The sequence below is a fragment of the Hyla sarda genome, chromosome 9 (genome assembly GCF_029499605.1).
Source record: "Hyla sarda isolate aHylSar1 chromosome 9, aHylSar1.hap1, whole genome shotgun sequence".
NCBI classification, from domain to species: domain Eukaryota; kingdom Metazoa; phylum Chordata; class Amphibia; order Anura; family Hylidae; genus Hyla; species Hyla sarda.
In genome coordinates, this window is record NC_079197.1 from 45,509,461 (window position 1) to 45,536,308 (window position 26,848).

Consider the following 26,848-nt stretch of genomic DNA (forward strand, 5'->3'; position numbering starts at 1 on the left):
GGCTAAACATATACGTAATATGGCTTCTTCCAAGAGAACAAAGTGCCTTGTCCCTCCATGTTTGTTTATCTAGGCTACAGCTGTGGGATCCTTATTTAACTTGAATCTGGGGGAGATAATGAAGAAGAGCTGAAATGACTGGTCTGAGCTCCCTAAGATTGGATGGAACATAACCCTTTAACTCCCAGAGCCACAGACACAAGGTTAAACTGCAAAAAATATAAAAACGAAAGCTTCTAAAGTAGCAGAAACACTGCCACACAAGAGAGGGTGTAAACCATAAAAAAGCAGCACACACATAAAATGCGCAAACAAACGAAACCACTAGAACAAAACAAAGATGGCTGTCACAAACACAGAAGCCAGTAGGCAAAGCTAAGCAAACTTCCAACTTCATCAGAAGGTGATAGCAGAGACAACAGCTGAAGTTTGTAAAATATTAACAGCTCTAATTTAAATTCTTTAAGATATTGAAAGCAAGCTGTACTTATTTTAGCATGGACAGTCTGTAGCATCCACCTGCCCTATTGTCAGTAGGACAAAAAAACACAAGGGGTGGAATTTAGGGGGATCCTTTTATAGTGTGGCATAATCTGTCCTATCAGTCCACGGGGTGAAGAAATTCCCTTTGTTTGTGCTGCTGATATGATGTAAGGGCAATTTTCATTTTTTCTTTAATGTCATATGAGGGATTGATTTAGGATTTTTTTTATTTTATTCTGAGGTACATATAATGTTTGTATCAGAAACAAAAGCTTGCAATTCCACAAATATTTGGTGTTAACTTTATTCCGTTATGATTGTGGGAATACCATAATTTTATATACGGTATATATATATATATATATATATATATATATATATATATATATATACACACAGTATGTTATTTTGCTTTAATATTATTGCACATTAAAAACACTTAAAAAGGTGACAATAGAATGATATTTTCGGCATTCTTTCTGATCACTAATATACGTCAATACATTTGACATGGCTTTGGTGTACAAAGATGGCAAACCTGGGAATCTTTACTTGACCGATGGCTGCCATGAGAACCCAGTGGACCCCCATTGATAGCCTAAACAAGGGGGGCAGTTGGGTGACAAAAGAAATTGATTGTAGTATCTAAGGGGTTAAATACCTCTACCCACTGATTTAGGTGTATGGAGACAGCAGGACATCTGCCATTGGGGGGAAAGAGGATTTGGGCATATTGGATTGCAGGAAATGCTGTCTCTTCCAATTCCTCCTGTGCTGCGCTGTTGATCAAAGAGCATTTGGACAGAAGCTATCTAACAGGTATAGCCATCATAATGCTCTTTGTTTTCATTTTGGGTCTAGGAAGTGCAGGTGTCCACTTAAAATAAAATACACTTGAATGTTTTCTATCAGCATGTTCCTCTACTACTGATAGTGAAGCATACTTCCTTTCCCTCGGATTGCATCATCTGAATCGATCTAGGAATTTCAGAGGCTACTTTGTTACTCCAAAATTTTCTTAAAAGACAAACCTTTCTATTACCTATTTTAAGAATACAAAATATAGAGAGAAGGAAAAATACAATGAAAATGATGATGACAATTGTAAGGAGAGTTTGTGTTGTGTGCCACTGGCAGTATTGACTTTGGATAATAGAGTTATTGACAGATGCACTCACGTTACTATCTGTATAGATACAATATGTGTTTTCAAGATCTGAAATATTAATTTTAGAATCTAGCAAAGGATCCAACCATCTAAGGGAACAGCAGTCAAAGGGATTGCCACTAATAAACATCCAGTGTAGACTGTCCATCCAGGAAAGAAAAGTCCTTTCATCCAGAAGACGCAGGGAATTGTTCTGAAGATTCAGACTTTCTATTGCAGAACATTGTAAATTGGCTGGAATCATAGTAAGTCTATTACCAGACAAATCTAATGTCTTCAACCATGTTACACATGGAAGGTTCACCTGGGAGTCGGTCATTAAATTTCTTCTGAGGGACATTATCTGTAGCGACTGCTGAACCTCAGTTAGGGCACCTTTATGGATGTTTAACCCTATATTGTCTGACAGATCCAGAGAGTATAAAGATGTGTGTTGAAATACTTTGGGCGGAAGGTGCTTAATGCCATTGTTTTGTAAATTTAAATGACGCAGATGCTGAGCACCAGAGAAGGTTGTGCAGATGGTCTCGGTTGAGTTGACCGTTTCTTTAGGGTGACAAAACCCAATGTGATTGTTTTTAAGATTAATTTGTTCAATTTCAGGCAGCAAATCAAACAATTGCTTTGAGATGTAGTTAATAGAATTTCCATGAATATCTAGAGACCTCAAAGACCGGAGAGCTGTGATCCTATTTCTTTTGTTCTGTTGTGACATATCAGAGTAGAAAACATCTGTCATGTTATGTAGACAGTTCCCAGCCATGTTTACATTTTGAAGTGAGCTGACATAAGATAAAAATCGCCAAGGAAATAAGGTTAGTTGGTTGTAACTGAGATCCAAATCCATTAGGGTTGTTAAATGTGAAATTATATTTTCTATAGCACTGGGAAGATCCAGATCAGCAATGATTTCATACCAGGAGGTCATCTTCAAAATGTCTTCTGTTTCATTAGAGATAGGGAACAACTCAGCAAAATGATTTCCTGAGAGATTAAGGTGTTGTACCCTGTTGATTTGGGGCAGAACTGGAAAGCTCACCAGGCTATTACGGCTTAGGTCTAAGTTCCTCAGTTGGTAGAATTTGTCAGATTTCGGACTAACAAAGATCTTGAGGGAATTTGAACTTAGGTTCAGAAGATGTAGCTGTGGGAGATCAAAGCTTGAAATACAAGCTATGGCATTGAAAGCAAGGTTTAGAACTTTCAGATATTGCAGTGAGTCAAATGTACCACTCTCTATATCTGTTATGTAATTGTTGGAGAGATCCAGCTCGGTCAGCCGTGGAACCCCTTCAAATATTCCAGAAAACAAGACTGCAATTGTGTTCCATGACAAATCTAAAATTACTAGTGAAGTAATATTTGACAGATAGCAGTGCACCATATCACCATCCAAGTTATTATTTGAAATATTTAATCTTTTTAAACTTTGCAGACTGCCAAAAACCCTTTTGTTAGCTAGACAATGCTTGTGCAATCTGTTTGAGGCAAGGTTAAGAGAATGGAGTCGTAATAAACCATCTAGCGCTCCATCTTCAATGGTTTCCAGGTGATTATCTTCAATGTTGAAATTCTCAAGTTTGTGCAGATTTGACATTGATATATTTGTGAGCTCTTGAATGAAGTTATGAGATAGATCTAGTGCCTTCAGATTGTCTGGCAGGCTCTTTGGCACATGGTGCATGGCGGTATGTAGGCATTTCACTTCAGACAGATGCTAGGACAAAGAAACACTTTAGAATTAGAACCATATTAGGATTATCAGGAATATGAAGATTATCAACAAGACCAGAATGACACATATGAATTGTCTTGACATGAAAAGCAAAACTACTCATTTCAAAATGAAAATGGCAAGATCAATCTTCTGTTGTTTTGGCTGAGATGTTCATTCTAACACATAACTAGAGTTTCTTCTGATTCAAGGAAAATTAAACATAGCTCCCTTCTTCATGCCCCACTTCTGTATGCCTGCATGTCTAAATAGTGGTCAATAGCTATTGTAGTAAACATAATAATGAAGTGGGATTCAAAATGGCCTACCTAGCGGTAATTTTATGTGGCTTTATACAATTGTATTTTACTATTCAGCTACTCTTGATTGAAAATGGTGTGACTAACTCATGGGAGCTCCTAGGACTAAGTTTCCTGTAATAGGACAGCTGAATTTTATATACCGTATATACTCGAGTATAAGCCGACCCCAATATAAGCCGAGGCCCCTAATTTCACCCCAAAATCCCAGGAAAAGTTATTGACTCGAGTATAAGCCTAGGGTGGGAAATACATCATCCCACCCTGTCATCATCCAGACCCCCATCATTAACATCCTCATCATCATCACCCTGTCATCATCCCCCCCTTCATCATCACCGCCTGTCATCATCCCACACCCCCCCTTCATCATCCCCTTGTCATCATCCCCTTGTCATCATCCCACACCCCCCCTTCATCATCCCCTTGTTATCATCCCACACCCCCCCTTCATCATCCCCTTGTCATCATCCCCACCCCCTTCATCATCCCCTTGTCATCATCCCCACCTCCTTCATCATCCCCTTGTCATCATCCCCTTGTCATCATCCTCTTGTGAACTATCCGCCCTCAGTGGTCTTCAACCTGCGGAGCTCCAGAGGTTTCAAAACTACAACTCCCAGCAAGCCCGGGCAGCCATCGGCTGTCCAGGCTTGCTGGGAGTTATAGTTTTGAAACCTCTGGAGGTCCGCAGGTTGAAGACCACTGCAGCCTTCGTCATCATCCAGCCCCCTCTCACCCCCTTTAGTTCTGTACTCACCTCCGCTCGGCGCTGGTCCGGTGCTGCAGGACTGTCCGGTGGGGAGGTCGTCTGGTGGGATAGTGGTTCCGGGCTGCCATCTTCACCGGGGGGCCTCTTCTCCGCGCTTCGGGCCCAGAATAGAGGCGTTGCCTTGACGATGACGCAGAGGTACGTTGGTAATGAATTTACCTCTGCATCGTCGTCAAGGCAACGTGACTATTCCGGAGCCGGGCCCGGACACTCCTCCCCACCGGACAGTCCTGCAGCACCGGACCAGTGCCGAGCGGAGGTGAGTACAGAAGTAAAGGGGGTGAGAGGGGGCTGGATGATGTTGAAGGCCGCAGTGGTCTTTAACCTGCGGACCTCCAGAGGTTTCAAAACTACAACTCCCAGCAAGCCCGGACAGCCGATGGCTGCCCGGGCTTGCTGGGAGTTGTAGTTTTGAAACCTCTGGAGGTCCGCAGGTTGAAGACCACTGAGGGCGGAGAGTTCACTCGAGTATAAGTCGAGGGGGGTGTTTTCAGCACGAAAAATCGTGCTGAAAAACTCGGCTTATACTCGAGTATATACGGTAGTTTGTGTAGGTGTCTGACATATGCAACACATATTGAGAGCTCTATTAGGAATAATATGAGAGCATTCTCACTACAATGCAAAAACTCACTACTGTAATGCAAAATATAGTTGTGTTATTTTTAACAAGCAGTTATAATTCAATATTTAGGTGAGAATATTTTGGTGCGTGAGCACCGGGGGCATAACTATAGGGGTACAGAGCATTTCATTACACCCAGGTTCTGGAGCCTAAGAATGACTACAGCAGCCTTAGCTATGCCTTGGACTAAAGTTGCAGCACAATTTAATCCCATTATGGTGTCAAATTGTTTTAGACTTTTTCCGTCCTTGGTGAATAGTTTGCTTAGGTGTATATATGGTTTAAAAATGCATATTTTATTTATTATATTCAAAAGTGTATGGCAGTCCTCCTATTTCACTGGAGATTAAATTGCATTGTCATTCCTGTGGAGTATCACATCTGTACACGTTTCCTTTTTGTAAAGAGAGAAAAGAACCACATCTTTAAATAGACATACAGAGCAGCCTGAAAGTGACATTAAATAGACCCGATAACATAGTGGTATTTTCCTTGATTTGTTCTCATTTCCCCCAAAATTTCAGAGTTCCCAAATATAATCATCACATGAAAATGGCCTCATGGTTCATGTCCATGGCTGTAATGTCATTTCATGTACGACCTTTATATGTAGTAGATCCAGGGGCATATTTACAGCTTGTGCTGCCCTAAGCACTAAGACTAAATATCCCCCATTATTAAGATTTAAAGTGCATCAGAACATTTTCATGCAGATCTGTTACAAATACGCCGTAGAAACCATATGAATTACCTGCAGATTCCCAGTGGATCTCACCCCTATACACATAAAATCCATCACAAATCCACAACATAATGATCATGCTGCGACTGCAAAGGTAAAGGTAAATTTTGACAGTAGATATGAGCCATGTGGATTCAACCAAAGACAGAAAATTTACTTTAGCTCCAGGCCCCAACATAGTGGTAAAAACTTACAAGTGCTGCACCCTCAATACTTGCCCTAGACACAGGCCTACATGTGCCTAAGGGGTAAATACGGCCATAAGTGGATCCTATAATGTGCAATCAGGAAAGCCATCCCTAAAAAAAAGCTTTATTAAAGGTTTACCTGATTTTGTATCTGATGGGATCTAAGCCCTTTCTTGATACTAAATATCAAGCTCACACATTGACCCACTTTACAGCTGTGTCTGCATGAATCCTTACATACAGAAAGAAACCTGGACCAGCTTAGTAAAGGACTGTGGATCTGCTTCCATGTGTTCTATCACTAGGACATCATTATTGCTGGTTTATTGTTTGGCATGGTTATTGGGTCTATTATACTGTGTACAAATTACTTTGACATTTGGATTTTCTGCCTTTACTCCTGTGGCAATACAGAGAGTACTGATTATTTAGCCTTTTATTTTACTCGAACTCTCTGAATATGACACTTTCCATCAATTAACTCCTATTCTCCAAAGTCTTTTCCTATTCACATTTCGGTTATTGACCATTAGTGGTGTTTCTGTAATTGCTGAACCCGGACAAATTACATCACTGACAATTACAGGCACTTTGAACAGGGGCCCTGGAATACCAATAGTCTAAGACATAATGAAGGTTTGTAGAGATCTAATTAGCAAAACTTAGGAACAAAACTGGGTAGCTAGATTTACTATAGATGGCTTGGGCTGCCATTAACAGAATGCAGCTGAGCTGTCTATACCATGATCTTAAACAGAATCACATTTAAGGGGTTTCCACCACTAGTATATAAAGGTTCTTATAGACGGGTCAATAGGATTGGTGTTTGTTTGCTGAGCTTTCAGAAGGCTTAAAGGGGTACTCCAGTGGAAATATATATTTTTTTTTCAAATCAAATGGTGCCAGAAAGTTAAACAGATTTGTAAATAACTACAGACTGAAAAGAACTACAAAACTTCCTGTGGAGCATACAGCAGCTGATAAGTGCTGGAAGGATTAAGATTTTTTTAATAGAAGTAATTTACAAATCTGTTTAACTTTCTGGAACCAGTTGATTTGAAGAAAAAAAAATAGTTTTCCACTGGAGTACCCCTTTAACCCCTTAATGACCAAGCCCATTTTCACCTCAAGGACCAGGCCAATTTTATTTTAGCGTTTTCGTTTTTTCCTCCTCGCCTTCTAAAATCCATAACTCCTTTATATTTCCATGTACAGACCCATATAAGGGCTTGTTTTTTTGCGTGACCAATTTTACTTTGTAATGAAACCTCTCATTTTACCATAAAATGTACGACGAACCCAAAAATAAATTTTTTTAGGGAGGAAATTTAAATGAAAACCAAAATTTTGCACATTTTGGAGGGTTTTCTTTTCACACTGTATGTACACTTTACGGTAAAAATGATAGATGTTCTTTATTCTGTGGGTCAATACGATTAAAATGATACCCATGGCTAGATACTTTTATATTTTTGTACCGCTTAAAAAAATCTAAAACTTTTTGTACAAAATCAATAATCTAAAATCGCCCTATTTTGACCACCTATAACTTTTTAATTTTTCCGTATATAGGGCGGTATCAGGACTCATTTTTTGCGCCGTCATCTGTTCTTTTTTTAGATACCACATTTGGATATATATAAAACTTTTATATAATTTTTTATTAATTTATTTAATAAAATGTTACAAAAAAGCAGCATTTGTGGACTTTTTTAATTTTTTACGTTTATGCCATTCACCGTACAGGATCATTAACATTATATTTTGATAGTTTGGACATTTATGCACGTGGCCATACCAAATATGTTGATTTAAAAAAATTACACTTTTTGGGGGTAAAATGGGGGAAAACGGCCAATTTTCATTTTTATTGGGGGAGGGGATTTTTCACTTTTTTTTCACTTTTTTTTTTTTACATTTTTCAACTTTCTTTTTTACACTTTTTATGTCTCCATAGGGGAATATCTATAGCAATCGTTTGATCGCTAATACTGTGCAGTGCTATGCATAGGACACAGCACTGCTCAGTATTATCGGTGATCTTCTACTCTGGTCTGCTCGATCTCAGACCAGAGCAGAAGACCCCGGGAGACAGCCGGAGCCAGGTGAGGGGACCTCCGGCTGTCATGCTGGATGATCGGATCCCGCGGCAGCGCTGCGGGCGATCCGATCATCCAATCAAAATGGCGCAGATGCCGTGATCTGTATTGATCCCGGCATCGGAGGGGTTAATGGCGGACATCCGCGCGATCGCGGATGTCGGCCATTACCGGCGGATCCCCGGCTGCTGCTAGCAAACGGAACCTGCCGTGTATGACGCGAGCACCCTTCCGATGCTCGCGGTCATACACAGGACGTAAATGTACGTCCTGGTGCGGGAAGTCCCGCCAAACCAGGAGGTACATTTACGTCCATGGTCGTTTAGGGGTTAATCAATTGTGTGGCCAGGCCACGTGAACAATCCCTGGATCATTGGTACAGCGATTTAAATTAGAAAAATCATCATCATTTGACACACATGGCCCTGTGGAAACAGGTAATGTGCGACCAATAATGATGACCTTATTGGCTGCCCAAAAGGTCCAATCAGCCAATGACCTAGAAAATCTCATTTGGCTGATAATCAACCTGTGTAAAAGGACCTTTAGTTTAATATAGTAATATATGGGGAAGATTTATCAAAACTAATGCAGAGGAAAGGTTGACCAGGTGCCCATAGCAACCAAGCAGATCGTTTCTTAAATTTTTTAAAAGGCCTCTGAAAACTAAAAGTGGTAATCTAGTTGTATGGGTAAATGCATCTCTGTTCCTTGGCACAAGTTTTGATAAATCTCCCCTATAGTATGTAAGGCTGAACAAAAAGGCTACATTCACACTACTTTTTGGGCATAGGGCTGCCGGATCTGCATCGCAGCCTAATTATTTAAATTAGCCAGCCAGATTGTTACTCCGGTGGGGTCACTTTTGCATCGTGACCAGTTTTGTTGCCGGACTGAAAACCGTGGTCTGCCACAATCCGGACGGCTCATTTAAATAATTGGGATGTGGAGCAGGTCCAACAGGGATACAGCAGTGGCTGGTTTTTAAATTTCCCCTGCCACATGCCAAAAACATAGTGTGAATAAACCCTTAGCCTATTATCATGTGGTACTGACCCAGAGAAAGACAAAGAAAGAACATGTACAAGCCAATATTCCTCATCTAAGGAAAAAAATTCTCCCTGACTCCAAATCTGGCAATATTCTGTGTGTGATCTGACTAGTGATTTGTACAAAACTTTTTCTTTTGTTTTTGTCATGTGCATCTACGCGCCTTTTGATGAACCATGTGATCTTATTTGCATTTGCAGCTGCTGCGTGAAACTACAGTCATTTTCTATGTTAGTTTTAGCCAGTGTTTTCCCAATTTGTAGTAATTGTGGCATTTATTTTCCTTGCCATGTGCATAACCTTACATTTAAATCTCATGGGCCACTCCTCGGCTCAAGCTTCCTACTTATCCAGATCCACTTGAAATAGTTTAGAATAATCAACAAAATTTTAATGTGATCAAGTTAAGTTGACAGGACTGATCCCTCAGAAGCCCATGCAGATAGGGAGCCATACATTTATTTTCATAGAAATACTCCAATATAACATTTCTAAGAAAACTTTCAAAATATTTACCGTATTTTTCGCCCTATAGGTCGCACTGGCTGTCCGGGCATGCTGGGAGTTGTAGTTTTGCAGCATCTGGAGGTCCACAGGTTGAAGACCACTGGTATAGGAGGCAGTACTCACGTGTCCCTGCCGCTCCGGACCCGTCACCACTGCCCTTGATGTCGCTCCATCGCTGTCGCCGTGTCCCCGTGGTGTCCCCGACGCTCCGGATTCTTCTTCCCGGGATCCACGCTTCCCGGGAGAAGACACCGAGGAGGCAGGTAAGGTCCCTCCCGGTGACCTGTAAGCTGTTCAGAGGGATCATGTTGGAAAGATCATGTTGGAAAGACTTGGTGGGATCATTAGTAAGTACCGTATTTATCGGCGTATAACACGCACTTTTTAAACCTAAAGTCTACTTGCGTTGCTATGCGCTGCACGGCGCGGCGCAATGACGTGCAGTGCATAGCAACGACGCATAGGACGCACACCGGAGGCCTGAAGCAGCGCGGACCCGACCCCGGCAACAGGTAATTATACAACCGGGGATGGGGGAGGCAACGGGGCAGCAGCGCCGGGTATGGGTGCCGCTGCCCCTTCTCTCCCCCTGGCTATTGGCGCCGCTGCCCCATTGCCGGCGCCGCTTCTCTCCCCCTGGCTATCGGCGCCGGCACCGATAGTCAGGGGGAGAGAACGGGCAGCGGCGCCGATAGCCAGCGGGAGAGAAGCGGCGGCAGCAGGGCTCTAGACCCCAGGAAAGGCAGGTGGAGAGAAGCGGACAGCGACGGCCTCTCTCCCCCTGCCTTTCCTGGGGGTGTATCGGGGTATACGCATGCACACACACGCACCCTCATTTTACCAAGGATATTTGGGTAAAAACATTTTTATATCCTTGGTAAATATCCTTGGTAAAATGAGGGTGCGTGTTATAGGCCGGTGCGTGGTATACCCCGATAAATACGGTAGTTGATAAGTACATGTATCAGCTAATACATTTTTGATGGATAAAATGTAATCAGATTTGTTCATAACTGTGACTAAGCCACCCTTGTCTGACATTTTTATGGAAATATCCTGGAATGATTGTAACTCTTTCAAAGCTGTACGTTCATTGAAACTTAGATTGTGTTTATGACAAGGGTGGGAGTCGATTTTAAATTTAAGGTCCACCAAGTCTTTTTCCATCTGATACTGAAATGTATCCATACCTTCTGTTCTGGACTGCAACGGATAGAAGTATGGATTTTTGGTAATTAAATTATCGTTGTGGGATGTCGATGGTGAAAAGTCCTCCACCTCCATTAAATCTCCCAATGCAACTAAGGCTTGTTGCTCTTGAAAATCCATACCTCTATGTTCGTTGTAGACATTTTGTGTAGTTTGCATGGAATCTGATTCCGAATTTAAAAAATGACGTTTAACAGTAAGGGTACGTATAAATCTGTTTATGTCACATAAGGTGCTATAGACATCAATAGTGTTGGTGGGGGAAAAATTCAAACCGCGTTCTAAAACAGAAATATGATGTTGGGTTAAATTCCTGCTGGATAAATTGAGAACACCCACTGTTTGATGGTCACTATTGTCCGTATCATTAGTCCCGGAATGTGAAAATCGCTTGGTGTGTTTACGACCTGCTCTTCTCACTTTTTTGTTTTGGGTGGTTTTTTGGCCTTCTGAAAATAAGAAATTCTACCCTCTGAATGTGTGGAGGGATTGTCTGATTCTGAACTAGCTCCTGTGTCCGACTCTTGTTCAGATGAGTTGAAGGTAACATGCGGTTTTTCTGTTTTGCACTTTATATCACGGGTTTCTTTTCTTTAAAATTGATTTGGGGGTGGTGTCTTGTTTCTCCCACCTGCCCCATTCATAAACCTAATTCTGTGCATAATCATTAGTATCTCTTTGGAACTTTATTTTCTTAACCTGTATGATATACTCTTCCAGTTTATTAATATTATCATTGGTTTTTTGAATGAGTTCATCATAGTTGGTTAGATCTTTAAATTTTAAGGCATCCTGTTGTAACTTCGCAATAGCTGATTCCAATTCCTGCAGTTTAATGGTTTCATATTTTAAAATGATGTCCATCAACTTAAAGGAACAAGTGGTCAAGGCTTCATTCCATTCATTGATCATGTCCTGACTATAGATGGTTGCAGGTATTTTTTTACGCGTTTTTCCAAATAATTTTTAATGGTTTCATGATCCCATCCAATGCGTGTCTCTTGGTTTAGTAGTTTTTCAAGATCATGTAGCAGAACTTTGAAGTCTACTTGTACGTTCGCTCCTTGCCCGGAGCTTGAGAATAATTGAGCTGCTTTGTGTGATGTGTTTCTACCAGTTTGACACATGCACCAATCCATCACAATATGCATTAGTTAAATGCGTTTAAATAGGTGCACCCCAGTCATATTTCTCTTTCTGAATGGCTAATCACAAGTTGAATGTTATCTTTTATCTGTCTCGTGTTTTTTTTAGATATAAGGATGGTTCTGCTTTTTCCTAGCAGCCTGTCCTTTTACTAATTGCACCCACCTGATTCCAGCCCATAAAAGGGTTTCAGGAAGTAGAGCAGGTATCTTTTGACAAAGAGCGCATGCGCTCAAAACGCGTCAAGATTTCTCAGAGGTGGTGAGGTGCCCCGGTCCTGTACTGTTTTTACGAGGCGTTCTACAATAAAGATTGCCGTTTTTCCAAGTGCTGGATCATTTTGTTTTATTTGCTGTTGGACACGGAGCCTGGGTGCAGATCTGAGCACGGAAGCAAGTGGGTGAGCTGGACTTTCTGTTATTTCCACATTAAATGGGTATTGCCATAATTGTATAGATGAAGGAGGTGGGGGTCGGCACCCCTGATTCCCACACGGGGCAAAGGATCCTGGGGAGGTACAGGTGTTTAGTCTCAATAGAGTCCACTGGTAGCGGTGCTCAATCCACAGACACAGTAACGGTAAATAATCCTATGCAGAAAGCATATAGATGGCACATCGCAACGTGGGTGAAAATGCAAGAATTTAATTCACTTACGAGACCGGGTAGCAACAATGGTATGACAGGAGGGAGCAGACAGAAAGAACAATGTCTGTTTCGCGGCTACCTGCCGCTTCTACTGGTTCCTACATGTGCCATCTATATTCTTTCTGCATGGGATTAATTGCCATAATTGTACTGACCCCCAGAATAAATATAACATCATTTTTACCACACATTGTATACCATAAAAAAAAAACACCAGAAATTTTAAAATTTTTCACAATATTTTTGAGTTTTTCACAAAAAAATCTGCATGTGCCAACAAAAATACACCACTTATATAAAAAAAAAAAAAGAGTCTGGTCATTAAGGTAAAAAAATGGGTCCGTCCTTAAGGGGTTAATAATGCAAGAGTGGGGCCTTACAGGGGAAGTTTTTACCCCCACCGGTTAAAACAGACCATACGTTGTTCCCTTCCACCTTTTAGAGGTCTTTGCATCACATCAATACTTGGTCGTGTAGGCACAAGGTGTTTTTTGCACACTTTACCTTTGGTTTGATTTAAAAAAAATTATTTGGGGCCATATATTTTTTCCTAAGCATATTATTAAAAGTTACGTTTTACGTAATGCATATCCTCAATACTTACTTGTGCACACTAACACTTTTACAAAAGAGACCGTTTTCTTCTGCCAATCTGTCTCAGCTACTATTCTGATCCTGCAATCCACCTGATGCCACACATCTGATGCCAAATTCTCCTTTTTTCACCCACCTTCGTCACCGGGTACTGGTATTGCCACCCTCCGCACACATTCTGTCACTGGATCACTTTCAGGACTCCTGATGCTGCTACTGCAACCTCCAGGCTGTCTCATTCTGCCACCATATGTTCTCCTCATGCTGATGCTAGCTCCAAGCTGTCTCATACTGCCACCATATGTTCACCTCATGCTGCCGCCACCTCCATGCTTTGTCATTCAGCCACTATATGCTGCCGCCAAATCCAGGCTGTATCATTCAGCCACTATATGGTCTTCACATGGTCCCGCCACCTCCAGGCTGTGCCATTCAGCCACTAAAAGTTCTCCTCATGCTGCTGCCACCTCCAGGCTGTGTCATTCAGCCACTATATGTTCTCCTCATGCTGCCGCCACCTCCACGCTGTGTCATTCAGCCACTATATGTTCTCCTCATGCTGCCGCCACCTCCAGGCTGTGTCATTCAGTCACTATTGGGTCTCCTCATGCTGCCGCAAACTTCAAGCTGTGTCATTGAGCCACTATATGCTGCCGCCAACTCCAGGCTGTGTCATTCAGCCACTATGTGGTCTCCTTATGCTGCTGACAACTCCAGGCTGTGTCATTCAGCCACTATGTGCTGCCGACAACTCCACACTGTCATTCAGGCACTTTATGATCTCCTCATGCTGCCACCACCTCCACACTGTGTCATTCATCCACTATATGGTCTCATCATGCTGCTGGGACATTACCTAAAAAAAATGTATCTATTAATCTTTGGAATTGTGAGGCCCTATGGTCTCCTCATGCTGCCACCTCCAGGCTGTGTCATTGTGCCACCATATGGTCGCCTTATACTCTTGGCACCTTAAATTAAAATGTAAAAATGTTCATGGATCTAAAATCTTCAATTAAAATTTTACTAAATATCTTTAATCCTTTCTATTGTGAGACCCTATGGTCTCGTCGGGCTGCTGCCACCTCGAAGCTCTGTCGTTGTGCCGCCATGTGACTCCGTGTTGGATTGAGTTTTGTGGTCATACAGTATTAGTTCAAAGTAAACGCCGGGACATTAAACTTGGGAATCTAATATAAATCTTAAATTTAAGTTAAAAAAAAATCAATGTAGTCTTTTCAAGAGTGATGTCCTTTGGTCATCGACAACATATATTACCTGTAGAATTATCACAAGAATCCAATGATACAGCTTGGAGCGATGACAATGAACCGTAACTGATTAAATGAAACATTTGCACTTTCACAGTCAGGAGGCACTGAGGCAGGGGCTGGAACAGGTGGTATTTTGCCTGGTGGAGGACCACCAGCTCGATGCTCACCAGAATGGCTACTCAAAAATGTTAAATAAGTTCCAATTAAATAAAAATTACATGCATAAAAAATCTCTTTATTCTCTTCAATTTTGACGCCATATGGGCTCCCTGCTGCTCTGTGGCAGTGATTCTAATAGCGATGCCTGTAATCTGCATGTCATACTGAATAACGGTATTATTTCACTAACACAGCACACTCCCTATGCGTGTTAGGACAAGGCAAAGTGTTCTACACCCCTATTGGGGCTACATGGTCTCCTCATGCTGCTGCCACCTCCATGCTGTGTCATTCAGCCACAATATGTTCTCCTCATGCTGACGAAAACTCCAGGCTGTGTCATTCAGCCACTATATGGTCTCGTCATACTGATGCCATCTCCAGGCTCTGTCATTGTGCTGCTCTGCGACAGTAATTCTAATAGCGACAACTCTGATCTGCATGTCATACTGAATAACAGTATTATTTCACAAACCCATCACACACCCTACGCTTGTTACAGCAAGGCAAAGTGTTCTACACCCCTATTGAGGCTCTCTGTATGCCAGAAATAGCCATTTTTAATAGCAATTTTCCGCAAATAAATTTGGACCGCACCAAATTTTTTCGGCAAATTCGGCAAATTGGCTGAATCAAATTAATTTTAAAAAAATACGCTCATCTCTAATAGAAACCATCTCCTCCAAGGATCCCCTGCGTAACCCACAGATAGAGAAGCTCTAATGGCCATTGCCAAGGACACTTCCACCGAAGCAAACAAAAAGGGAGACAACAGGCACCACTGGCACGTACCCCTACCCAACGAAAATGACACACATTTAAGTTCGTACGTATCCTGGCCCTAGGACTATCATACCTCAGTTCGATATTCTGATGTGTGGAACTTTTTTATACCTTACCTTATGCAGAGAACGTGGCAATATGTCGTCACAGCAAAGAGAAAGTAAGCCCTGGCCAGGGTCAGAGTTTAGGAACTACGTCTCTCTCTACGTAGGCATTAAGAGTATTTTTTGCCAAAACCAGGAGTAGAACTGATACAGAGAAAAGGATCATTGAAATATTGGCACCTTTTTCTATATTTTGCAACCCACTTCTGGTGTGTGTAAACTTACATATACATTTTATTGAAATATTGTGTGTGCTTTAAGAAGAAAACCAAATTTTATTTGTATACTAACTGAGTACCCGGCATTACCTGGTTTTTCCTTCCTAATCCTTGTTGGGGAGGAAAATCAACAAAGGATGAAGCTTTTGACTTCATATCCCGTCCTCATGTATTGTTGTCATATCCCAACCCCTTATCCCGTCCTCATATCCCTACCTCATATCCCGTCCCCATAACCAATCATCATATCTCGACCTCCTATCCAGTCCTCATATCCTGACCTCATATCCCGACCTCATATCCAGTCCCCATATCCTGACCTCCTATCCCGTCCTCATATTCCAACCTCCTATCTCGACCTCATATCCCGACCTTATATCTCGACCTCATATCCCGACCCGTAATATGTATACCAGGTATTATGGAAAGTAACATGTGTGCCAAGTTTCATGTTAATATCTTTAGCCTTTTGGACATGATGCTGGAACATACACACATACACACACACATTGCGTTTTATATATATATATATATATATAGACTGAGTACCGATTTTTTTCCCTCATCCTTGTTGGGGAGGAAAATCAACAAAGGAGGAAGGATCCCAACAGCATATCCCTTCCCCATATCTCGACCTCATATCCCGACCTCCTATCCCGTCCTCACATCCTGTCTTCATCTATCGACCTCCTATCCAGTCCTCATATGTCAACCTCATATCCCATCATCATATCCCGATCTCCAATCTCGACCTCATATCCTGTCTTCATATCCCGTCCTCATATCCTGACTACATATCTCGACCTCCTATCCCATCCTCATATCCTGACCTCTTATCCCGTCCTCATATCCTGACCTCCTCTTTTTGTGAGATGGGGTGTGGCTTGCAAGCCGGATTGACACATTCAAAAGGAGATGCAGAGCGGAGCTCGTGGAGTAAGGTACTGGAAGTCCCATATACTTGCATGGGACTTGAAACAAAAAACAATCTTTTATGTAAGGGTGTAGGTAAGGGTTAATTTAACTACCATATCTTTTTATTTGAAATATAAGTAATATGTGTACCAGGTATTATTGAAATGTCTCCAGCCGTACGGAAGTTATGTGGGAACATACATTTCACATTGATTTTCATGGGACCCCCACAAATGGGGGTAGTTAAGGGTTACATTAACTATCCTATATATTAAGTGGACATAAAAGTAACGTGACCAAATATTATTGAAATATCTCCAGCCGTTTGGGAAATATATGTTACTGCATAACTTCCATAGACTTGTATGGGACTTTAAACAAAAACCCCGTCCCTGGCAAATAGGGGTGAGTAAGGGTTAAATCACCTATCCTATGCTTGTTGTTGACATATAATTAACATGTGTGCCAAGTTTCATGTTAATATCTTCAGCCGTTTGGATGTGATGCTGGAACATATATAAATACACACACACACACTGAGTTTTATATATATAAATATCTAGATTATAGCATAGTCATTTACATAATTTCAGACTACAGTAAGGTAATGTAAAAGAAAGGCTTCTCACCAAAATAGAGGGTTCTGCCTGACCTGAAGGGTCCTTTCTTTAATGTCCCTACAGCAGATTCCCCAATAGTACACATTGGTTTCAATACATGTCTCCAGACTGTGTTCTTAAGAAACTTTGTAGAAAGTATGTAGAAGATTTACTTTCAGATTCTTTGTACTTTTTTTTTTTAATATATATTTTGTTCAAGTGATAGTTGCCAAAGAGAAAGCCCCCAGCCCCCAGCCCCCCCCCCCCCCTCAAATTCCAATATGCTTATATAAGACAACATGTGAATACATACCTGGACACACATTTGGACAGGGTCAGTAATAGCTACTTGCCACCATAGGACTGTCAGAGAAACGTGGACCATCCATAAACCACCTACCAACAGGTCCGCTCCCGCAGCACTAGAGAACATCATTCTTCCATCTGCATGCTGAACTCTCTTCGCTTTTATTTATGGCCATTTGCTACAGGAAGGAAACATGCTTGGAAGCACCAGGAGAGAGAAGATAGTCGCTTTTTTTCAGGGAAATTACTTTTTCTATTCTGCTAAAGTTTTTACACAATGTAAACTTTTAAATTGCAGAAGAAAGAAATGACAAAACTAACTTAGAATTTCATAGTAAAAAATAAAAAAGGAACATGGGATCATTGGTCGCTAGGTCAGCTGAACCAAAAGCTTGACTTGTTACTTCTCCATGTTTTAAATGTTACATTCCACATGTCTAGTCATTAAAGGAAATCTGTCACCAGTGTCACCTGCACTAACCTGTTGGTACCGACAGTGCAGGGGACACTGATGACAATGGTACTTACCTTGTCCCGTTCCATGGCGGGAATCTCCGGTAATCTGCTCCGTTAGCTCCGCTCCAGGCACCCTGCTTGAGGCACAGGTGGAGCTTACTGACGCCACCACTGCTACGAGACCCAGCACAGAGCAGCAGCGGCTTGGGGCATGGGGGGATCTTAGTGACGTCACCGCTCTCTGCTGGGTCCTGAGGTGAGAGAAAAGCAGCAGTGAAGTCAGTAAGGGTGCCTGGAGCAGAGCTAACAGAGGAGATTACCGAAGATCTCCCCCCCCCCCCCCCCCCACGGAAAGGGACAAGGTGAGTACCGTTGTCATCAGTACCAACAGGTTAGTGCAGGTGACACTGGTGACAGATTTCCTTTAACACTATTATGGTGGGGTAAGAACATTTATTCTCTTTGGAAAAGACCCTCTACCCTCTATGCTCTGAATAAAGGGGGTTTCTCATCCCTGCCATTACTTTTCCACCAAAATAGCTGTATGTAGACTTCTTTCTTGTGGGACAAGTTGCGCCTTTTAATGGCACCCATTAGGATAGGGAATAATATGTCTAACCACGGGGGGGGGGGGGGGGGGGGGGTATCCGGGCTGGCACCAGTGTTCTGAAAACAGAAAATTTGGAGCTTCCGAGTTCGTCCGAGTACATGTCACGCCTCCTCCCATAGACATGAATGGAGGGGGCATCACGGCTATGGTCACCCGTCCAGCACGGAGCAGAGTTCGCTTTGTGAACCACATTACTGGGGTCCCAGCAGCCGGACCCCTTTGATCAGACATCTTATCCAATATCCTTTGGATAGGGGATAAGATGTTTAGGGGCAGAGTACCCCTTGAAGGACACAGCCTATTTTGTCCTTGAGGACACAGGAAATTTTAATTTCAGAATTTTCAGTTTTTTCCTCCTTGCATCTAAGAGACATAACAGTTATATATGTCAAACTACGGACAAATGTGAGACTCAACCTAAAAAATATTATTTGTGGGAAATTGAAAAGGAAAATGCAATTTTGAAACTTTTGGGGTTTTTAGTTTTTACACAGTACACTTTACAGTAAAACTTCTCGTTATACTGTGGGTCAATACATTTAAATGCTAAACATGGTTACTTTTCTATTATTGTACTGCTTTAAAAAAATCCTAAGTAACTATGTTTTAAACTGCCCTATTCTTATCCGCAATAACTTTCTTATTTGTCTATATACATGGCCGCATGAGGGCTAATTTTTGGCGCTGTGACCTGTAGTTTTTATCGGTGCCATATATTTAACTATTTAATTACCTTTTATTTCTTATTAACTGGAATGTGAGCAATATTTTGTATTTTTTAACGTTTACGCAGTTCACAGGGGCTGTGCGTAAATGGTGCAGGGCATAAATGTATGCCCTGGTGGATTAAGTACTGGGCAGCTAGGGGAATACATTTAAAGGGGTACTCCGGTGAAAACCTTTTTTCTTTTAAATCAACTGGTGGCAGAAAGTTAAACATATTTGTAAATTACTTCTATTAAAAAATCTTAATCCTTCCTGTACATATTAGCTGCTGAATACTACAGAGGAAATTATTTTTTTGGAATGCTCTCTGATGACATCACGAGCACAGTTCTCTCTGCTGACGTTATTATAATAATAATAACGCTTTATTTATTGTTGTCCTTAGTGGGATTTGAACCCAAGTCCCCAGCACTGCAAGGCAGCAGTGCTAACCACTGAGCCACCATGCTGCCCTTAGCATACATCTGCTATGCATGGTTGCTAAAATGGACAGAGATGTCAGCATAGAACACTGTGCTCGTGATGTCATCAGTGTTCCAAAAAGATAGGAATTTCCTCTGTAGCATTCAGCAGCTAATAAGTACTGGAAGGATTAAGATATTTTAATAGAAGTAATTTACAAATATGTTTAACTTTCTGCCACCAGTTGATTTAAAAGAAAAAAAGGTTTTCACCGGAGTACCCCTTTAAGCCCTGTGTACTCTAGGGGTTAAAGATACTTTTGTACTTGGACATGGCTTAGCATAAGTGGGTGTGGTTTTATAGGGAGGGGGCATGTCTTGTCCTCTGGGGTAATAATATGGAATTAAATGGGCACTGTCACAAACTTTATTTTTTTATATGTTGTAGTGCTTATGTACTACAACATATCTCTTATATACTTTTATTATAATTTTTTTTATTAAAATTGCTTAATTTACATTTGAAAACCGGCCACTAGGGGTCTCCCTCCTAGTGGCCGGCTGCAGCCTGGCGTGACGTCACGCCTGAAAAAGGGCCGATGCGACCGGGCATCGGTCCTTTTTTATTCAGCCTGCGCTCGCTCCCTGGCCACTGGCTGGGAGGCCACTCCTCCCACACATCGCCGCCGCCTCCGCCGCTGTCCCTGCACGCCCGCTGCTGGACTCTGCAGTAAGTGTAATGGGGGGGGGGGGGGGTTGTGATGGAGGGAACGGGGTATGGCGCGGGGGGGGGGGGGGAGGGAGATGGAGGGGACGGGCTAGCGCCGCATGTAACTAATAGTTTATCTACACAGGGTGCCTCCAGCTGTTTCAATACTACAACTCCCAGCATGCCCTGACAGCCAATAGATGTCAGGGCAAGCTGGGAGTTGTAGTGATGAAACAGCTGGAGGCACCCTGTGTAGATGAACTAAGGGCGGAATTCCCCCCCAGCAGGCATCAGTGACGTGGTGACTGCTGGGGAAGTAAAAAAAAAAGCATTTTTAATATGGTAAAAATAAAAATTAAAAGCAGGGAGGGTATTAGGGATAGATTGGCAATAGACAGGGACAGAAAAAAAAATAGGATGGTGGGAGCTACCCTTTAAGTAACAATTCAGTTGGTCAAAGTCTATAGTAAGCCTATACTAGACAGTCTAAAAATGTGGCAGATTTCTTCAACAGCGTGAGCCACTGTAATAAATCTGGCACATTCTTATGCTTATTTATGTTTGAAAGGAAAAAGGTTAAAAATAGGCCGAATTCATCTAAATATTGATTTCACCAACAATCACCAACACCCCTTAGGCAAGAAGACACATAAATCCTCTTCTATCCTCAAAACATCAAGAAAAGTCACAGCACAACTCCAAGGGCCCGGTGTTCAAATCGGGATGAAGATTTACTGCACCATGTTTCCGGAAAAACAAAATAAGATGCAATGTTTTGTCAAACAATTCCTCTATCCTCAGATATGTCCCCCAGATGGTGGAGGACGCAGGCATTTTCCCAAGTTGATAAATACTGATAATGATATAATATTTTTCGTCATATAAGACGCACCTAATTTTATGGGATAAAAATCTAGAAAATAATGATTCTGAACCAAATATAATGTAAAGTATAGGACAGTGATCTTCAACCTGCGGGCCTTCAGATGTTGCAAAACTACAACTCCCAGCATGCCCGGACAGCCGTTGGCTGTCCGGGCATGCTGGGAGTTGTAGTTTTGCAACATCTGGAGGTCCGCAGGTTGAAGACCACTGGTACAAGAGGTAGTACTCACGTGTCCCTGCCGCTTCGGACCGTCACCGCACGTCACCACTGCCCTGGATGTCTCCCTCCATCACTGTCACCAGGTCCCAGGGGTGTCCCCGTCGCTCCGGAACGTCTCTGCTGCCCAGTATCCTCGCTCTCCGTCGCCGCCATGACGTCGCTACGCACGGCGCTCCTATTGGATGACGGGACGGCGTGCGCGACGACGTGATGATGACGAAGGAGAGCGCCGGCCATGCAGGGGATCCCAGCACGGAGCAGACACCGAGGAGGCAGGTAAGGTCCCTCCCGCTGTCCTGTAAGCTATTCGGGACGCCGCAATTTCACCGTGGTGGTCCCGAACAGCCCGACTGAACAGCTGGGTTAGTGTTATTTTCGCTTCAGACGCGGCGGTCAGCTTTGATCGCCGCGTCTGAGGGGTTAATAGAGGGCATCGCTGAGATCGGTGATGTCCTGTATTAGCCGCAGGTCCCGGCCGTTGATGGCCGCAGGGTCCGCCGCGATAGGTGTGTATTCGCCTTATAAGACGCACCAACTTTTCCCCCCCAGTTTTGGGGAAGAAAAAGTGCGTCTTATACGGTGAAAAATACTGTAATCAATCCAGATATACAATGACAAAAAGAAAAGAAAAACAACACCAGCGCTCAGAGTAAAAGTGAAACAACACAATAATCCCAAGAAAAATCATCAAAATCAAGAGGACTCACTCTGCAATGGGGGGGCCAGAAAAATATTTCACATATACCCCCATTCAAAATCTATTTAATATGGGCCAGATGTAGATGATGCCCCTTTTTTTTTTTTTTTTTTCTTTTTACATACTTGGGTATAAATAAATCATGGAAGAGATCGTGATATTGCTCTTTGATATATTTATGCATAGTTATCAGCCATCTCTACACTAAACAACCCTATTTGTGATATTCTCAATACATAAAGCTCAATTCACATCTGATTTTTCACTTTTTTTTTTTATTACATGTACAGCAACAATTAACTATTTTCCAGGTCTCTCAAATGTCTCCACCAGGTGGAGATCAATGTTTAGTTTTACCTGATGTTAATGAAGGATGATAAAACACACTACTAAAGATGTAAAAAGTTCAGCTCTGTTTAGACTGGTATCATGGCTTCTGTTTATAAAAAAAATCATGAAGAATAGGACAGATGAATAAAAATTCTATTGCATGTACTGTACAGGACCCTGAAGAAGCTCCTGTCCTCTACATAGACAGTGATTTACAGCTCCCATATGTAAGGACTTGCTTTATCTATATTAGGTATCTACTTATTATTTTTTTTTTTTTTAATCCTCACTTTTTGCTATTTTTGGATGACATTTTGGTGGCTTCAGAACCATTTACCAGGTTTCCATAGAGTTTTGGTCTCAACATACAATGGTCATCCTGGAACCGATTAATATTGTAACTTGAGGGACCACTGTACAGACCAAATGGACCATCGTTTGTTGAAACCATCGTATGTTGAGGGATCCGTGCAATGTAAAGTATAGGACAGTGGTCTACAACCTGCGGACCTCCAGATTTTGCAAAACTACAACACCCAGCATGCTGGGAGTTGTAGTTTTGCAACATCTGGAGGTCCGCAGGTTGAAGACCACTGGTATTGGAGGTTATACTCACATGTCCCCGCCGCTCCGGACCGTCACCGCTGCCCCGGATGTCACCTTCCATCGATGTCACCGTGTCCACGTGGTGTCCCCGACGCTCCGGCAAGGCCTCTGCTTCCCCGGCATCCTCGCTCTCCGTCGCCGCCATCACGTCACTACGCATGCCGCTCCTATTGGACGGGACGGCGTGCGCAGCGACGCGATGACGACGATGGAGAGCGCCGACGATGCAGGGGATCCCGAAGAGGACGCGCCGGAGCCCCGAGGACAGGTAAGTGATCGTCAGCAGACCCCACGGGGCACCGTAAATGGCTATCCGGTGGCAGCTGAAGCAGTCTGCGCTGCCGGATAGCAGTTTATGCGATGGCCCTGACATACAAAAGCATCGTATGTTGATGCTGCCTTCAACATGCGATGGCCTCTGAGAGGCCATCATATGTTGAAATGATCGTATGTCGGGGCCATCGTAGGTCGGGGGGTCACTGTATTAGAAACTAAATTTATTATCCCACAAAAAAATACCATACAGTTAAAAAAAATTTTTTTACAAGCTTAGTTTTCAATAGCAGTGGCAATGGCAGTGGCTTTACCTACAGCTGTGCTATAGCTTGTCATCGTCTCCACCATGCTGCCTACAAAACATTATGCTTCAACGCTCAGTGTACAGGAGTATTTACTTCTGACCGAAGCTGCTTCTACTGCCAGGTAGTTTAGAATCTGAATTGACCGTAAATTCTGGCAGCCATATTCAACCTAAAATAAATTTCTGAAGATTCGCTCATCTCACCTCACTGGATTTGTTTAGAGTATAGGGAGTATTTACATCTGTTTTTTTCTAAGATTGATGTCCTCTTACTTTTGGAATCCAAAATGAAACAATCTCTTCTCCATCCATTGTTAAAGGATTTTTACAGTCCAAACTAGTCCTTAGCATCATGCATTCATCTCGCACCGCTGCAAGCTGCCACCACGTCATAGTTCTGGAAATGATGATGGTGAGGTGGGGCAGAGCATATAAGGGGAGATTTATCAAAACCTGTGCAGAGGAAAAGTTGCCCAGTTGCCCATAGCAACCAATCAGATCGCTTCTTTCATTTTGCAGAGGCCTTTTTAAAAATGAAAGAAGCGATCTGATTGGTTGCTATGGGCAACTGGGCATCTTTTCCTCTACACAGGTTTTGATAAATCTCCCCCATAGTGTTTAGCAAGTGTTGGTGACATGTTAGCAAGCCTGGCCAATCAGAAAACCTGGTCAGACGACAGGGCTGGTGCAAGGCAGCACAGAAGCAGTGGATGTGCAGGAATCATGTGACCTTCACTACAGCTCAGCTCCACCTCAACAGCATCACCAAAGGTCCTTCAACATCCATGTCTCCATCTCTCCTATCCTGCACGCTGGTCACATGATGTGATATTATCAAAGTTCCTTCACCATCAGCATCTAGTTGGCCCCTAGGACGGAGAGAGGGGTAAGCAGAGGCTGGCTCCGCTATCCGGCCATCAGGGGCGCAGCGCTATCATATCATATACACAGTAATAATTACAGTGTATGTGATGTGACAGTGCTACTACGCTCCTGACAGCCGGATAGAGGAGCCAGCACAACATTGCCGACTTCGCGAAAAAAAAAAACTGTGACCACAGGCAGCACCCTAATGGAGGGAGCACTCTAGACAGCGGCCTAGTACAAGAGCCGGCCCTGTCAGCAGATCATTCAGAGGACCAATCGCTCCATCCTATACAGCTTCTGGCTCTATACTTAAATGATTTTGGGAGAGATTTATCAAAACCTGTGCAGAGAAAAAGTTGACCAGTTGTCCATAACAACTACTCAGATCGCTTCTTTCTTTTCAAAAATGAAAGAAGCGAGCTGATTGGTTGCTATGCTCAACCGGTCAACTTTTCCTCTGCACAGGTTTTGATAAATCTCCCCCTTTATCCCCACTGCCAGTTATTGTCCAGTGCAACCCTGATTTGTAGTTTGTGGGAAAATAAACGCAATTGTTCGATCTGGCAAATTATGACTAACCTCCTAAATTAACCCTCGTTTGTCTGGCGTTGAACTTGGATCCTTCAACCCTCCATTGCCTTTTTCTCTGTTTTGACATGTTCTCCTGGTTTGACCCTTCTTTCTTTGGTTTGGACATTGGATTTAGTTTTGGTACTAATATTTTCTTCTAGCTTAGTTCCTTTTTTCAGCTTGCTCTGCCACCTAGTGACCACTCTACAGACACAACCTGGAGGCTCACAGCAGTAAAGCCTAGATCCCTGTACAGGGGTTAAAGGGTGAAAAAAAAAAAACCTTGGGTCTCCTTTCACTTTGCTACCCAGACTGCACAAAGTCCAGCTGTATAAGTATGTTATGTGCTGAAAGGTTTCCAAACGACCCTTTACATAGGGATCCTTTTTGGTATTGAAGCTGAGGTCTACTGAAGCGAATGGTGCTGAGCTGCAATTCCACACACAACCTGTGGAAGAACGCAGTCATGCTTTTCTTATCCTGTACAACCCCTTTAAATGACTCATTCTTCATTCATTAACAGCCCACAGCCAACACTTCCTCTAAGACTTCTTCACAGTATTTTTCCTATTGATATCAGTTTTAAAATAGTTTACAAATTGGGCGTAGGAACCATGGGGTGGGTGGCTTAATCAGGCGGGGGGGACCGATAATAGGGGAATCCCCCCCCCCCCCCCCCCAGTTGTGAGCATATGAGCACTGTATAAAGTTGTATTAGTAGTGGGGGAAAAAAATGTATAAAAAAAATTGAAAAGGGGAACGATTTACACTTTTATTAGGGGAGAGGCGTGGTCATCGAAGCACACTACATACACCCAGCACCGCGACCAGGGCATACATGAACAACCTGTTTTAATGTTAATGGGGCCTACACAGGCTGCCTCTCAGAGTCCTGACAAATCATCGTCTCCTGATTTAACTGATCCTGAAGGAACATGTGGTGATAAACCTGAAGCTTAATTTTGTAGCGTAATGCAACATTGAGTGATCATGTCCCTTTTGGCCCCTCCCCCTTTGTGGAAATTGATGTGTATTCTGCTTATACAACACAAAATAAATTTTTTAAAAATACAAAAGACATTGATGCCATTAAAAAGACTTTCTGGAGAACCCTAAGCTCATCTACAATATATCTTCTTCTTCTGATCACAAATCACAAATGTTTTACAGGTAATTGTGAAACTGCAGAATCCACAGAAAAAAACTAACCCAGGTCTTTATAGAGTGGGCTTTACTGCAGTATAGTATAGACAGGGCTTATTATGTGAAATAAAATATACAATATTTGATATAACCTATAGGAGAGGGTGAACAAAATGGATAAACGTTCAGATTTTTCGGAAAACATCAGATCTACCATATTAGTAAAACTGACCCTTAATGATCTTTGCAGGAAAAGTTCAAACCAGTACTCTCGTGGATATCAAACATCTTGAAAGAGTTGGCAAGTAGGAAGTTTCTAAGATCAAAAGACTCACTTGTACAAAGAGTAAACTTTGAAAGCCCCCAAGGAACACTTAAATTAGAAGTGAATATGATTTGGTGATTACAGCATACACCTCCTGAAGC

General features: G+C 42.4%; 1 protein-coding gene across 3 annotated transcripts; it reads right to left on the reverse strand.

Moving 5' to 3' along the window:
- Nucleotides 1-917: 917 nt before the first annotated feature.
- LOC130291099 (transforming growth factor beta activator LRRC32-like) lies at nucleotides 918-25,414 on the reverse strand. 3 transcript variants are annotated; one of them, XM_056539505.1, is made up of 2 exons: nucleotides 25,289-25,414; nucleotides 918-3,368 (listed from the first exon to the last, which is right to left on the reverse strand). In XM_056539505.1, the coding sequence occupies exon 2, from the start codon at nucleotides 3,333-3,335 to the stop codon at nucleotides 1,392-1,394; it is 1,944 nt and encodes a 647-aa protein (XP_056395480.1). In that variant the 5' UTR covers nucleotides 3,336-3,368; nucleotides 25,289-25,414; the 3' UTR covers nucleotides 918-1,391. The 3 variants fall into 3 exon arrangements, with proteins under 3 accessions (XP_056395480.1, XP_056395478.1, XP_056395479.1); XM_056539503.1 differs by lacking the exon at nucleotides 25,289-25,414 and adding an exon at nucleotides 24,116-24,334; XM_056539504.1 differs by lacking the exon at nucleotides 25,289-25,414 and adding an exon at nucleotides 24,047-24,245.
- Nucleotides 25,415-26,848: the final 1,434 nt, after the last annotated feature.